Below are 14,223 nucleotides of genomic sequence, written 5' to 3'. Positions count from 1 at the left end.
TAATTGCCTTATGATATTGCAAGGGAGAGAAACTTTGCATTATATGGGGGCTTGACATATCTTCATTAGACTGTTTACCCCAAATATCCACATTGAATTTGGGAATTGTAGGGATTGCTACAAACATTATGCTCATTAAGAGATTTTTTTAAAATACTTTTTTATAATATGACAACACTATTTTTCTGTTCACAATTCATAGCTCATTTATAAAAACTTGTAAAAGTTTCCTTTTATTAGCACAAATTTATATGGATGTCCCATAAGTCTAGGGAGAGTTTTAAACTATTTAGTCTTAAAATTACACTAAGACTTTGGGAATACCCTGTATTGACTAACATCCACTGTAAAACAGCTGGAGGGAGGGAGGAAGGGAGAAAGGAAGTTACAAAGCGCATAAAAACCAAAGCAAAACATGTAATTTTCCAAAGAAAAGACCCCTTCTTTTCCTTGTTGTCACTAATATCATTGGATCAACAAACTAACATTTAACATTGGATGAACCTGAGATGATTTTAAGTAGTTGTTATAGCTAATAGATTAGCCTGATACTTGCTGACAACTAGTCAGTGACAGAAGACAATGGAATCATCCCTTTTTCCTATCTTCCCTTCCCTGCCCTCTTACTTTCTGACTTAATTTTTAAATTTTTGTTAGGTAGCAAATTAAGTGACTTGCCCAAGGTCACACATCTAATCAGGATCAAGTGACTGAGTCTGCATTTGAACTCAGGTCCTCCTGACTCCAGGGCCCATCCTCTATTCACTGTGCTATCCACCATTTCACTATGGAACATCCACAGTTAGTGGAGGGACAAAAATAATAAAGAAACAGCTTAAAAGAGGAGTCAGGCAAGTAGGAAGATAGATACAAGAGAGTATTAACTCAAAATTCTGGAGAAAGGAAAAAACAACTTTAATTCAATAGGTTCAACTATTGTTTCCAGATTTTCACAACAGTAGAGAACACTTTGCAAATTCTCAGATTGCTGCCTTTAATCTTAATTCTCGTATTAAAGCAGGAAGTGGGACCAGCTAAGTGCTGCTGTGGATAGCCCATGGACCCTGGAGTCTGGAGGGCCTGAGTTCAAATCCTAAAACTTGACTACTCTGTTTCCCTAATTTGATCATTAGGAGACTTTATGGGGAATTTCCAGTCACTTGTTACAGAATTACAAGTTCAAAACTCATTTACCTTTGACAATATATAAACAAAAATACAATATGTTAATTTTATATATACATAGATGATCTGTTTCTTTGCTGATTGACCTTAACAGGGGAGAGAGGACTGCCCAGGCAGCCACAAAGATTGTTCAGTTCCAACCCTATAAAAGTTATGTGACACAGAAGAAGTCATTTTAATATCCAAGTGCTTTAGACAGTGCTCTAAGACTACTGTAAAAAAAAAAAGATATCTATTTGCATGGGTAAAGGGAATTCTCCATGAAATCACAACTATAGCTTCTATTCCCTATTTAGGACAAAATTTCTCTGCCAAGACAAATACTTAAGCTCTTTGAGAGACAAGTTTATTTATTTTTCTTTATATCCACTGTCTTGTACTTAATAGTTACTTAAATATTTGTTGAATCAGGCAGTTACTAAGAGTCTGATGTGTCTTGCAGAGGAACCTGCTTGGAGTTGGTGCTAGCCCCTATCCCAAGGGGGGGGGGATAGACATGAGAGCTCAAGTGCTTAAGCCTTAAAGGGAAAGAAAACCCTCCACAGATAGGATATGTGATTGGAAAAAAAAAGTATAAAATCCAGGGGTTAAAAGACTCCTTTACTGAAAGGAAATCATGGTTAATGAATATCTGCTGGCCATGTGGCCCAAGTGATGACTGTGATGACTTGCATTGTTTTTAAAGTTTTTAGAGTTTTAGAAAGTGCTGAGGGTTTTAAAAGAGGGATGCTAGTGTTGTAACATTCTGACAAACTTTGTACAGAATGGGGGGAATTAAATAACCTAGATTGTTTGGGATTAAACTATTTTAATGCTATTGAACTTTGCAAGGAGTTATGTGGTTTGGGATTTTAAACTATTGTAACACCTTTGGGTTAAAGAAAAGTGGTATTGTGTTACTAAGAAGAGAAATACCTAGGTTATCAGGGATGTTTACTGATGTCTTTTGGGAAAAATTGTTTTTAATTGTTTTTAATGTTGGGTTTAATGCTAACAATTGTATTTTTATTTTGGATAGAGCTTTGGGAATGTGAGTGCTGGATTCTCTGTATAAGGTACTCTAAAGTTTTTATCAAACTAAACTGTTGGGAAGTTAGTTGAGTTGTAATTATATTGAGGTTTTAAATGTGTCACATGTATGGGATTGGATTCTGAGAATTTTGGTAAAAAGACAAGTGTTAAGATCATGGGATATTCATTTTGCTCTTGTTCTAAGGGAAATGAGATGTTTAAATAAGAATCTTAATGTTTAATGTATTTTAACAATGCATGTTTAATTTTAAAGAAGTCAAGAATGTGGACTTCTCTCTTGGTAACTGCAGGCAGCTGATGGGGGGCTCTGAACAAATTGCAATTGTGGGCCCTATTGTAAGGTAACTTATTGATGAATAAGATGTTTTTATCAGTTATGTGATATTCTTTTGTAATTGCAAAGAGATAATATTTGCAATATTTAGTTATCTATTGTGAATATGTTATTTAAATACTGTATTGTTAAAGCCTGGGATTAATGTGTGATTGCTTTGAAGGGCAATAAGGTAAATATGAAAAAGTATGACCCTTTCTGGGCTAGATCTGTGGGTTCATGAATAATGTAATAATGGAGGGATTGCTTTGTACAATCTAGTAATTTGTGTGTTACTCTGTTACTCTTATTGCTGTCCTGTTATAATGAAATTAATAACGCATGTTGGAAATTTAAGGCTACCTAAGATGTTTTAATGGTTTTAAAGAATTCTGAAAAGTAATTTGTATGTTAGGGAGAGCACCAGCCCCAGAGTCAGGAGACCTGGGTTCAGGTCAGGCCTCAGATACTTAGTGAAGGCTTAGCTATGTGACCTTGGACAAGTCACTTAACCCAATTACCTTGGGAAAAATAACCATTTGTATGTTGAGGATGGCTAGTAGGTAAACAAGTTTATGTATAGAAGTTTCTAGCTATTTATATGAATTAGGAATATTTTGGATTTATATATGTATATTCCAAAGCAGTGGTTGTTTGCTTTGAAGTAAAAGCACTATGTAATTGTAGGAAAGATAAACACAAGATAATTTGATATTTCTCTGTGCAATCTCCTGGACTTGTTGTAAGATACAACAGGCTAGAAGGAGGGGAATCTGATATGTCATTCTTATATAGAGATGGAGTAGATATAACTTCACACAAAGGGATGTCTCTAGTAAGAGGTAGGAGACAGGCCTGTAGGGCCAGTCATAGTTAGAATACCAGGTTTTAGGCAAAGACCCAGGAAGGAAAGTCAAGCTTTACATAGGGGTTTCATTAATTGGGACTCTATAAGATTATAATTGGAATTTAGTGAATTGCATTCACTGGAAGTTCTTTTTTTTTAAATGAAAGGTAAGTGTTTATTACAGTATAAAGAGAAGAACAGTGTATACAAGGAGACAATCTGGAACTCTTCTATTCATGCACAATGTTGGGAACAAAGGCTTGAAGGTTAACATTGAATATATTTACAGAAGTAAACTTTTTTTTTACATACATCCATTTATCATGTGGTACAAGTTATCCTTAGAAATCATGTCCTAGAAACTAAATACATTCTTATAGTTTACAATAAGCTTGTAGCAAATTATGTATCATCAAATAAGATGTTAATTTTTAATGCATAATATTTTTAAAATGTCACAATTTTGTGGTTTCTGAATGCTTAATTACTTGATTCAAACAAGGGAATGGAACAAAAAAGATCACCAGGAGGCCTGTTTTAGGATTTTTTGTATTCAATTCATTCTACTTTCACATCATCTCCAATTAGCTGATATACGTAAGTGACAACTGTAGAAGCCTGGATATCCATCAATACAAATGAAGGAATGATGTTTGTTTCCAGAGCATTATATGCTCCAGTGGCAGATCCTGGATTAATGTAGAATTTATTTTCATGTCCAAAGGCCTCAAATTTATGTGTGTGTCCTGAAATAAGAATGTCCACATCAAACTGCCTTTGAAGTAATGCTAAACTGGCCATATCGCCCCATGGAATTACTTGATGCCCATGGATCAAACCAATTTTAAACTGTCTAACAGTTACCACCTTTTGTTCTGGATAATTCAGATTCTCATCAAAGTCTCCTCTAACAATGTGAACATCTCCAGCTAGAGTCTTTAGATAGTCATAACTTTCTTTGGTGCAAAGGTTTCCAGTGCAGAGAATGTGCTGAATTTTTCCAGGCACCAGCAGTTTTTTGAATTTAGCTGGCAGACTGTTGCATCTGTGGGGGATGTGCAGATCTCCTAATACTAACACCAACATCCTTACCGGCCCCGCTCCACCGCAGCAACCGTCGCCGCTGCCTCCTTCCTCCTGGAAGTTCTAATTAGGTAAAACTACTATTTCGGATCACAGGACTTTTAATTTTCTCTTATGTCAGATACCAGGATGGTCAACAAAAGGAAATGCTACTGGGTAAATGTCATGTTCTTGGAGCCAAGGAAGCCAATGGGCCAAGGATGTCAGGTGACAGGGATGGGCAGCCGAAAGAGCGACTTCTCAGTATGGCTGAGGTTGGACCCCTTTGACTTGATTTCCCCAAAATGACATTTGGATAATATCTCACCTGGAAGAATAAATCTGGCCTAAGACATTTGACTTACCCACATGACCTGCCTGGACACTGACATTCAATACTCATAAAGGAAATTTCCTTTAATGTCCTGTAAAGTGTTAGGTAAATTAGATCTAATAGCCAGAGATGGGTTAGGTGTTTGGCTCTGACACCTGCTATCAGCTACATGCTAAGATAGGAATTAAGTTTCCTTAGTTTTTGTATTAGAGGGGATATTTAGGTAAGAAGAATGGGAAATTCTTAGGATAATTACAGTTTCAAGTTCTAGTTTTAAGGAAAGGAGTGTGAGTTAGATAAGTATACCAGGAAAAGGAAAATATGGGAATATTTGGAAAACAAAAATATTCATTTTGGTTAAGGATGTTTGAGTTGTTGTAATGAGAGCAAAGGTTAAAATTGTTTTATCTAAGTCAGATGCTGGGTACTTTTAGAACAAAGATGACTGTTGAATGTATGTGTATGCAGCAAACTCCCAAAGAGAATGATCACATTGACTCAAGCTTGTGAGTTTGCTCATGTAGTAAAATACTAATGGAAGTTTGCATTAAAAGTGAAATATGTGTCAATATGGCAATAAAGCAAAATGCAAATTGTAATAAGCTCCAGAATCTCATTGTTTAGTGATGGAAGCATGTGTTTTGATCTGAATAAGATGTTAAGCAGTTTCTCTACCAGAAGACAAGATCTCAAGGATTCACCACAGCTGGAGAAGAATTTTTTGGAACAGATTCAGAAGATGCTGAAGGACATTGGATGCCTCCAAGGGAGAAGAGAAGAGAGGAGAGACGAGACACTGGACCAGTTATCTCCACCATTTCTCACTTATGTGTATGTTGTTTATCTGTAACTTCCTCTTAACTCTGTAAGTGTGACACCCCTACTTATGCCCTCCTTATGGAAAGGAGGAAGGGAGGCAGGATGAAAATGTTCTCCATTGAGAGAGAAAGAGGGAGATTATTGGATGGCATTATTATAGCTATGTGAGTCTGTATAGAGAAAGAGGGATGGCTGGGAGTTTAGACAACAGGGTGTTAGTAAAGGTGGGAGGAGAGTCTAGCTGGCAGAAGTCAATGCCCAGTCTTTTGGTGCAGCTGTTGGACTTGCCATAGTTCACAGCAGTTTGAGAATTGGCCTTGGGTACACCTTGGTCTGACCTAGATTCTCAGTCCTTGGTCAGGGGTGAACTGTGGCACAGGATTCTGATCCAGAGGAGAGAGACACCAGTAGCATGTGACTGAGTCATTTTGGGGTGACTCTTGTTTATAACTGACTGGCCAGGATATTTGCCTGGGGAGTAGCAAATGTCCGGACATGTCCAGAAGCAGTATACATACATTCAGGACTGTACAATTTAAGAGATAAGTGGCCTTAGACTCATGTGAGATGAATGATGGTACCTGGATCCCTTGTGTACATACATTCAGGACTGTACAATTTAAGAGATAAGTGGCCTTAGACTCATGTGAGATGAATGATGGTACCTGGATCCCTTGTGTACATACATTCAGGACTGTACAATTTAAGAGATAAGTGGCCTTAGACTCATGTGAGATGAATGATGGATCCCTTGTAAAAGATGCACAAACTGGGGCATTTGTTAAGGGAAATTGATTATGAGTTAGTATGGACTTGCAAGAAAAGTGCTGAAATGGCCATTTGCAAGAAAGATAATTTAAGGAACATCACTAGGCATATCCAATGGCACAAAATCAGGAATTTAGTTTGGATTTTGGAGCCAGGAAGACCTTTCTAAAGACATTAGTATAAAAACTTGCAGTGGGAGGAGGTACAGCAACTTTGGAAATGTACCCATTATCATGATTATATGGCCTATTTAAGAGGGCCCCTTGGAAGTAAAGAGGAACAGTATTATGCATTTATTGGAAACTATTCCTGTAAGACCAACTAGAGGGACATTATTGAATTTGTAGGATTACTGCCTAGACTCAGTTGTCTAAAGAGTTGGTCAGGGAGTTATCTAGACTTAAGGGCCTACTACCTGGGCACAGGATGGTAGTTGGGGCTATGGAACCCCAATTTATATCCTGAATAGGCTAATAAGACTCCAAGCTATAGTTGAAATAATTACCAACAGCTAGGGTCTTAGACTTGCTGGCTACCCAAGCCATGCAAACAAGAGAGGTGAGCATTCAACATAGATTGATACTAGACTACCTGTTGACCGAGGAAGGAGAAGGCTATGGTAAACTGAACTTGTGAAGCTGCTGCCTAAAGACAGATGCCAATGGGCAGGTGATAAAGAAGATAACCAGGGACATTAGAAAGTTGGCACATGTTCCAGTCCAAACCTGGACAAGCCCATTTAGCACCTCTTGATGAATTGGTTTCATTTGATTCAATTGGTTTCATTCATTGGTTCATGGTGGAAACAGTTACTTGGTATCTTACTATTGGCCTTAAGTGGGAGAATCCTATGTATGATCTGGTTAATGACTCAAATAGTACAAGATTCTATCAGCAAATCAGGACTTGTGTATGGCTCTGATAAGGAAGAGGTAAAGATATTGATAAGGAAAGTCAGTAGTCCTATTGAGGATGAGGGTTGTGAATTAATTTGAGGAAGACACTGCTGGTTAAGTGTGAAGACCAAGTTGTTATTAAAAAGAAAGGGGGGGGAGTTGTGAGGAATGTAGAGTGTTGGTCTTCACAGGGTGTGGAGGGGAGCCCTCACAAGGCTGGAAGAGTTCTCCTAATCCCATTCCAGGGATAGCAAACCCCAAACCAGTTCTCAACTGGTCAGGAGTGACCTAGAGATCTTGACCTAATGCTACTGAGTTTGCACAATTAAGTAATTGAATATTAACCTACACCCCCCCGTGACAGTTGGGGATTCGTTAGCATATCATGTGTAGTATGATGTGGGGGGGGTCAAATTAGGGGCCTGTCATGGAATGGGTGGACCTCTTAGATTGAGAGCCTATGAACATCCAATAGGGAGGGGAAAGAGTTTCTGAAGACCATAAATTACCTGACTTTGAAGAATGATTCGTGCTTCATCCCTAGGTGAGGTACCGGTATCTTGTAAGATGTATCTTGCAAGGTTCGTAAATAAAATATACAGTTTTCTCTCACTCTAGCAGGTTTTTCTTTTCATTCATTTATAACACTTACCCTGAAGCCAATCTAGAAAGTCCTTCTGAGATCTATATAATATGCTCCTATGATTTAACACTCTGACATAAACAAAACAGTGTTTTTCTCACCCAGTGAGATGGGAAATATTATTTCTCCCATTTCAAAGCTATGGAAATTGAGACAAAGATGCAGTGACTACCAGGAATATACAACTGGTCAGAAGCAGCCCAAATTCAAAAATCTAACTCTAAACCAAATATTTTGGTTTTAATTGCATCATGCTCTCAAACAGGACATTATCCCTTTTTCTCTGACATCTTATGTAGGGAGCTCTGAGGTCTTGTCCAGTTCTGAAATTCTCTGATTGTATGACATACAGCCCAAGGTTCTAGAACCTAGTGATTTGAATGCCACTATATAGTACTCAAGGGGAACATATGTAGTGTTTTCTAAAGCTCAAGGGAGACAGAGTGAGAACAACAGAAGTTTGGAGAAGGATCTCTTCTTGAGGATTCTTCCTTGCAGAGGAGATGGGGTGTATTGAACCTGACCTAGGAAAGGTGGATGGAATGAAAAAGATTGAATCTGACCACACTGGAGAGGATTAATCTAGAGAAGCAGGTAAAAGCAATGAAATTCCCAGGAATGGAATGAGATAAGAAATGTTAAGGGTTGTGGTTAACAAGTAAACTTGAACAAGGGGAAAAGAGACAGAGAGGAGGAGGAAGAGAAAGAGAATTGGGGGGGGGAAGCGACAGAGGCAACAAAGCTATTCTAGCCTGTGGTGATGTCAGTTTGGTATCCTGAAAAGATATCCAGAAAAACTTCAAAGACTCAGACTATCTTCAAGTTCAGTGAAGGGATTTATTTGGGGGATCATAAACCCCAAGAGCTGGCTAGCCTCACAAAGGGGAGATAGCAACTCAACTAAGGAGAGAGAGAGAGGTTTTAAAGAGTAGAGATAAGGCAATCAAGGAAATGTAGAGATAATGTTTTATATAGAGATGAAGTAATTAGGGAGAGGTAAATTGAGGGGGAGGGTAGCCAAAGACTTAATCCTTTCTGGCTGGAACAGGGATTTATTGTTTTTGTTGATTGGGACTTGTCTCATAGTTGAAGGCAGGGAATTTACCCAGTTCTTGCAAGATGTTATTTCCTTTGGATTGAGTTGATTTCAATTTGACAATTAGTCACATACAGCCTTGTGACATTTCTTTTATCTGAATCATTCAAATCTTTCACCATTCTTTAACTAGTCATGTGTTGATGACCTGTTTCCCCATCTAAAGGCTAGGTTCCCCTAGGCCTTTCCTGTCTCTTGAGCCCCAGGGCACTGATCACTTATGAGGTAATCAATAAACAGCTGCAATTTGAGAGGTGGAATGAGAGAGTAAAGCAAAAGAGGAAGAAAATGAGCTAGTGAGAGAGATTTGTTGTACTTGTTCTCAAGAAGGACAAAAGAACAAATTCAGGGAACACCAGCCCTGGAGTCAGTAGGACCTGAGTTCAAATTCAGCCTCAGAGGCTTAATAATTACCTAGCTGTGTGATCTTGGGCAAGTCATTTAACAGTTGCCTTGTGAAAAACAATAAAACAAAAAAGAACAGAAGTGAAGGTTAAGATTCCAATTCAGTTCTGAGTTGTTGAAGATAAGCAGAAGTCAGTGACTGTTGTTGGATGCAGCATCGACATTTATTTAGTTCCTACTATGAGTTAGTCACTGTGCACAGCAATGGGGATACAAAGAAAGGCCCAAAACAAACACCAACCCTATAGCAATTAAGACATTTTTTCAAATGTAGCCATTAAAAGTTCACTGCAGAGGGGTGGCTAGGTGTTGTAGTGGATAAAACACCGGTCCTGGAGTCAGGAGTACCTGGGTTCAAATCCGACCTCAGACACTTAATAATTACCTAGCCATGGGGCCTTGGGCAAGCCACTTAACCCCGTTTGTCTTGCAAAAACCTAAAAAAAAAAATTCATTGCAGGAGGACCACAAGTGCAACCTCACACACTAAATAATTACCTAGACACCATTGCCTTGCAAAAAAAAAAAAAATAGTGGAGCAGCTAGGTAGTGGATAGAGCACCAGCCCTGGAGTCAGGAGGACCTGAGTTCAAAAATTTATAGAATGATGGGCAGCCAGATTATGAGGGATTGAGAAATGCAAGGCCAATCCCATGTCTTTCTAGTAAACAACTATCTCTGGCTAGATCCTCCATAAGCAAAATAATTAGCCTCTACACCTGATGATAAGAAATCACCTGGGGATTTCAGTTTAAAATTTACTAATTAACTGCCCATATTAGATTTCTTTCTGTTGGGGAGGGGGCCAGGGAAGGGTGTAAAACCTTGCAAAAAAAATATCGGTGAATATTATCGTTGCATGTAAAAAAAAATAATAAAATCAATTTAAATAAAATAAATATTTAATGATGATTTCTTGCTTCTGCTCTAAATCACAAGAGTCACTTCAATAAAAAGTGAACAAAACCAAACTATAAATACAGACAGGCTGATAGTTCATTGCTAAGGCATCATACCAAGGGCACCACCAGGGTGAGGGTCAAGGCGAAGTGAAGTCCATCGGGGCTGGCGGCTGGTGCTGCCAGGGTCACACAGTCTTGGGGGTGGGAGAGGGGCGGGCAGACCTTGCACATAAAGTGTATCTTTTTCGTACCCCGTTTCCGCCCGTCCTCGAGGTGCCTTTGCTCCCCTTGGAGCTACAAGCAGCCGGACTTCCGGGACACATAGCTAGGTGACGACTCTCCTCGCTCATTGGCCGGCGGACCCGGCCCGCGCGCCGCCTCGGCTCGGCTCGGCTCGGCTCGGCTCGGCTCGGCTTGGCTCGGCTCGGCTCGGCTCGGCTCGGCTCGGCTCGGCTCCGGCTCCGGCATGGTGACGTCACTGCGGAGGGGGCGTGACCTAGGAAGTGGAAGCCGGCTCTGCCCAGCTAAGTTATGCCTACGGACGACCACGAGCTTGCCGGACCCGCAGGCTTCGGCTGCGGCCTCCTGGAGGGCTGAGTGCCCGAGGTAAGTGGGGGAAAAGAGGCCGCTCTTCGTGCAGCCCCGGTGACCCTGCCGGAGGTCGCGCCCTCTGACCCGGCCCGGGCTCTGGAAGGGGGGGGGTCGCCGCGGCCGCTCGTGATTGGTCTGCCCCTGGGCGGGTCTGGCGGCAGAGTGCGGTGCAGCTGCAGTTCCGCAGCCGCCCTCTAGGTGGAGGAAGCGGGTTTGTTTTGCTTTAACTTTGGCGGGAAAACTGCCCCTAGCTTGGGGCCGGAGGGGGGCCTTCGAGGATCCGCCCCCAACCCCGTTTGCATCGAAGTGAGATGAGGAGGGAAGACGTCCCCGCAGATCCCCCAACGTCGGCCGGCTCCCCCTTTTACACAGATCGGAAACTGAAGTGGCCTGCCCGAGAGATGCCCCCAGAAGCAGCCCACCTGTAGTGCCAGTGCCCCCCCACTGCTTCCATCCTTCGCAGGGAGACCACAGGACTTCCTTCTAGCTGCTTTCCTTTCCAGCTCCCCACACTCCTGCTATTCGCCCTTCTGTAGGAATGAGTCAGCTTGTGGTTAAAATTTAAAAAAAAAAGATGAAAAGCAATACACAGGGAAGCAGAGTTTCCCTTTCTTGCCTTCCCTTTCTGGAGGAAACTCTGGTGATAGCTGTCTTTTTTGTTGAAAGAATGTGGTGGGAGTAATGCAAAATAAGCTTTTCACCGGAAAAAAGAAATAGTAAATAGAATGTGCCTTTAAGTAGGGCCCTGCATCATTAACTGTTTCTTTTAATTATGATTGTGAGCTTGCAGCTCACTGACCTTTTGCTGAATAAGGTGTTTTCTGTTCCTGAAAGATTTAGAAAGCATTCTTCCTGAAAGAACTGGGGGGAAGGGGGATGGAAGGAGGAAGAAATTGTTTTGGATTTTTGTTTTTTGCTCATCAAGTTGAACTGTGGAGCAAAGGAAGACTTACAGTTTTCAACTGAGAGAGACCAAACAATAGTTTTGCTTGGTGTGTGTAGACATACAGAAAAAAAGAATTTCTGAAAACAGCCTGGAAGGAGCTTTAGTTTAATTCCTCTTCTGCTGGCTGTCATTAAGATTTCAGCATTCAGTTCAAGTGGAAGTTTTTTTTTTTAAACCCTGCCTGGGTCTCATGCATCTTATCTGGTCTTTGAAGTTCTTTTGCCAAAAGAACTGTCTATATTGGTAAAGAGTTAGAAAAAGCAAACCAACCCAGAACCCACCTGATTGGTTCCCCCCCCCTTTCCAATTACTTCTTCTGGGCCAGGTAATTAGGGTCTGTGGCTTAAGTGCTGTTTGATATTACATTTTTTTTTCCCCCAAGAGTTGATTAAACTGGGCAGCTAGGTGGCACAGTGGATAAAGCACTGGGCCTAGAGTCAGGAGTTCCTGGGTTCAAATCCGGTCTCAGACACTTTAATAATTATCTAGCTGTGTGGCCTTGGGCAAGCCACTTAACCCCATTTGCCTTGCAAAAAACCTAAAAAAACAAAAAAGTTGATTAAACCCATGTTGTATATGGATGTACTGGTTTCTAGCACCTAAATTAGAGGAATTTCAATTGTGAATAAAACAGATAAGGGTTTGAAATAATCTTTAATTGTTTTGAAACCTAGTGCATTTTGTCCTTTAAATGATTAATAGCAGAAATCTTGCATGAAAAAATAGTTATAGGTGGAGGAAAGTGGTGAATTACATTCATTAGAATCTATGCAATATAAGAATAAGGATTTTTTTCTTTCTTTGTGTTTGTATCTGCAGTGCCTAGCACATAAGTATATGACATATAAGGAAGCACTTTATAAATGCTGATTGATTGTTTGATTGAATGTTTTCTTCTCCATTTGGGTTTTTAAAATATTTATTTTATAAAGGGGGGGATTCCTCAAGTTTTCACCAGATGTAGTTTCAAATAAAACTTATTTGAATCCGTAGGTCAGTGACAAGAAGAGAGACCTAGATCAACAACCAGTTGGAAAAACAGCACGATGTTCTCAAATAATCTACAAAATGTTGTCCACAATCTGGTAACTAACTTCCATGAAATTACTTTTTTATTATGGAGAGAGTTCTACTTAATATGACTATATTTAGTTTATTTATGAGTATGTGAACGAAATCAGAAATTATCTAAAGCCCCAAATCTCACTTTATCCAAAAAATATAGCTTCTTGCCCCGTGTTTTTCATGTGACTTTAGTAAAGAGCAAAATTAACAACTGTTTTAGCCTACTTGTGGAAGAGTATATGGATAATACACTTAGCTGGGAGGGATCGAATCATAGCATCATAGCTTTAGAGCATCAGAAATCATCTAGTCTGATCTCATTTTACAGAGGGGAGAACTAAGGTCCATTGGAAATTAAGTTGCCCAAGGTCTCACATTTAAGTGACTGAGTCAAAATTTGAATTCAGGACCTTTTCATCATTGCACCACAAGGAAATGGAAGATTTTGGGAGGAGAGGACAGAAGTCAAGCCAAGTAGATTTCCAAACCGGGGAGGTTTAATTATCCCCTAAATCATTGGGGATTGACTGCATCTTAGTATATAGGTAGCTAGATAAGTAATTAGTGAGTAGGTAGACAGACAGATATATACATACATACATATATGCATAGTTAGATAAAATATCCAAGTTTCTAAGTTTATATAATGATGAGATCATTGACAAATGAGCTGGTCATCATGTTTTTCAGACTGAGAGGTGTTCGTGGGCCTAAGAGGAGTCATATTCCTCAGGGTCTTTGCTCTGGAATCTTGGACCAAGGGGAAGAGGGTCAACTCTGGGCATGAATTCAGGTCCCATTTCTACTCCTTTACTTCAAGTATGACCTTGGCCAAGTCATTGTGCCCCTCAGTTTCCTCATTTGTAAACAAGTCTGTGCCATAAAGAAATGAGGCCATAACTTAGATTTTTCTTTTTTAGTTGTTGAGCATGAGAGGTACTGCTTTTGTACCAGGTTTTTCTCCTCAGGGAAGAAGCGCTGTACAAATGAGAGTGTAATCTGTATTTTTGAATGAAGGTAAAATAAGAAGGAATTCAATTTTAATAATAAGCATGGAAATTAGAAGAGGGAAGCTTCATAACTATAATATCAGCAAGAAAACAGAAAGAATTTCATGCATTTTGGAATTACTAGTCCTAAAGTTTGAATGTATGCTTACACAAAAGATCTTGTGATTCATAAAAAGCTAGAAAGGGACCATATAATGATAATAAGTAGCATTAAAGGCTTGCAAAGCACTTTACAGATATTGTCATTTGATCCTTATAACAACTCTGGGAGATAGATACTATTCTTATCCCCATTTTGCTGATGAGAAA

General features: G+C 39.8%; 1 protein-coding gene and 1 pseudogene across 3 annotated transcripts in view; one reads left to right on the top strand and one right to left on the bottom strand.

The window, feature by feature from the left end:
• Positions 1-3,537: 3,537 nt before the first annotated feature.
• LOC141511203 (vacuolar protein sorting-associated protein 29 pseudogene) lies at positions 3,538-4,485 on the bottom strand (annotated as a pseudogene).
• Positions 4,486-10,736: 6,251 nt separating this feature from the next.
• Positions 10,737-14,223, top strand: part of LGALS8 (galectin 8) — a 32,198-nt gene continuing 28,711 nt past the window's right edge. For 2 of the 3 annotated variants that reach the window (XM_074222953.1, XM_074222952.1), the window contains exons 1-2: positions 10,738-10,908; positions 12,833-12,924. In XM_074222953.1, coding sequence (XP_074079054.1) covers positions 12,886-12,924 — 39 coding nt within the window. In that variant the 5' untranslated portion in view covers positions 10,738-10,908; positions 12,833-12,885. Of the gene's footprint in view, positions 10,909-12,832; positions 12,925-14,223 lie in introns of all 3 variants that reach the window. The other variant, XM_074222954.1, reaches the window with a different exon arrangement.

The sequence above is a fragment of the Macrotis lagotis genome, chromosome 2 (genome assembly GCF_037893015.1).
Source record: "Macrotis lagotis isolate mMagLag1 chromosome 2, bilby.v1.9.chrom.fasta, whole genome shotgun sequence".
Lineage (NCBI taxonomy): Eukaryota > Metazoa > Chordata > Mammalia > Peramelemorphia > Peramelidae > Macrotis > Macrotis lagotis.
Note: the sequence above shows the minus strand (reverse complement) of the source record. Positions and strands in the feature narration are given on the sequence as shown.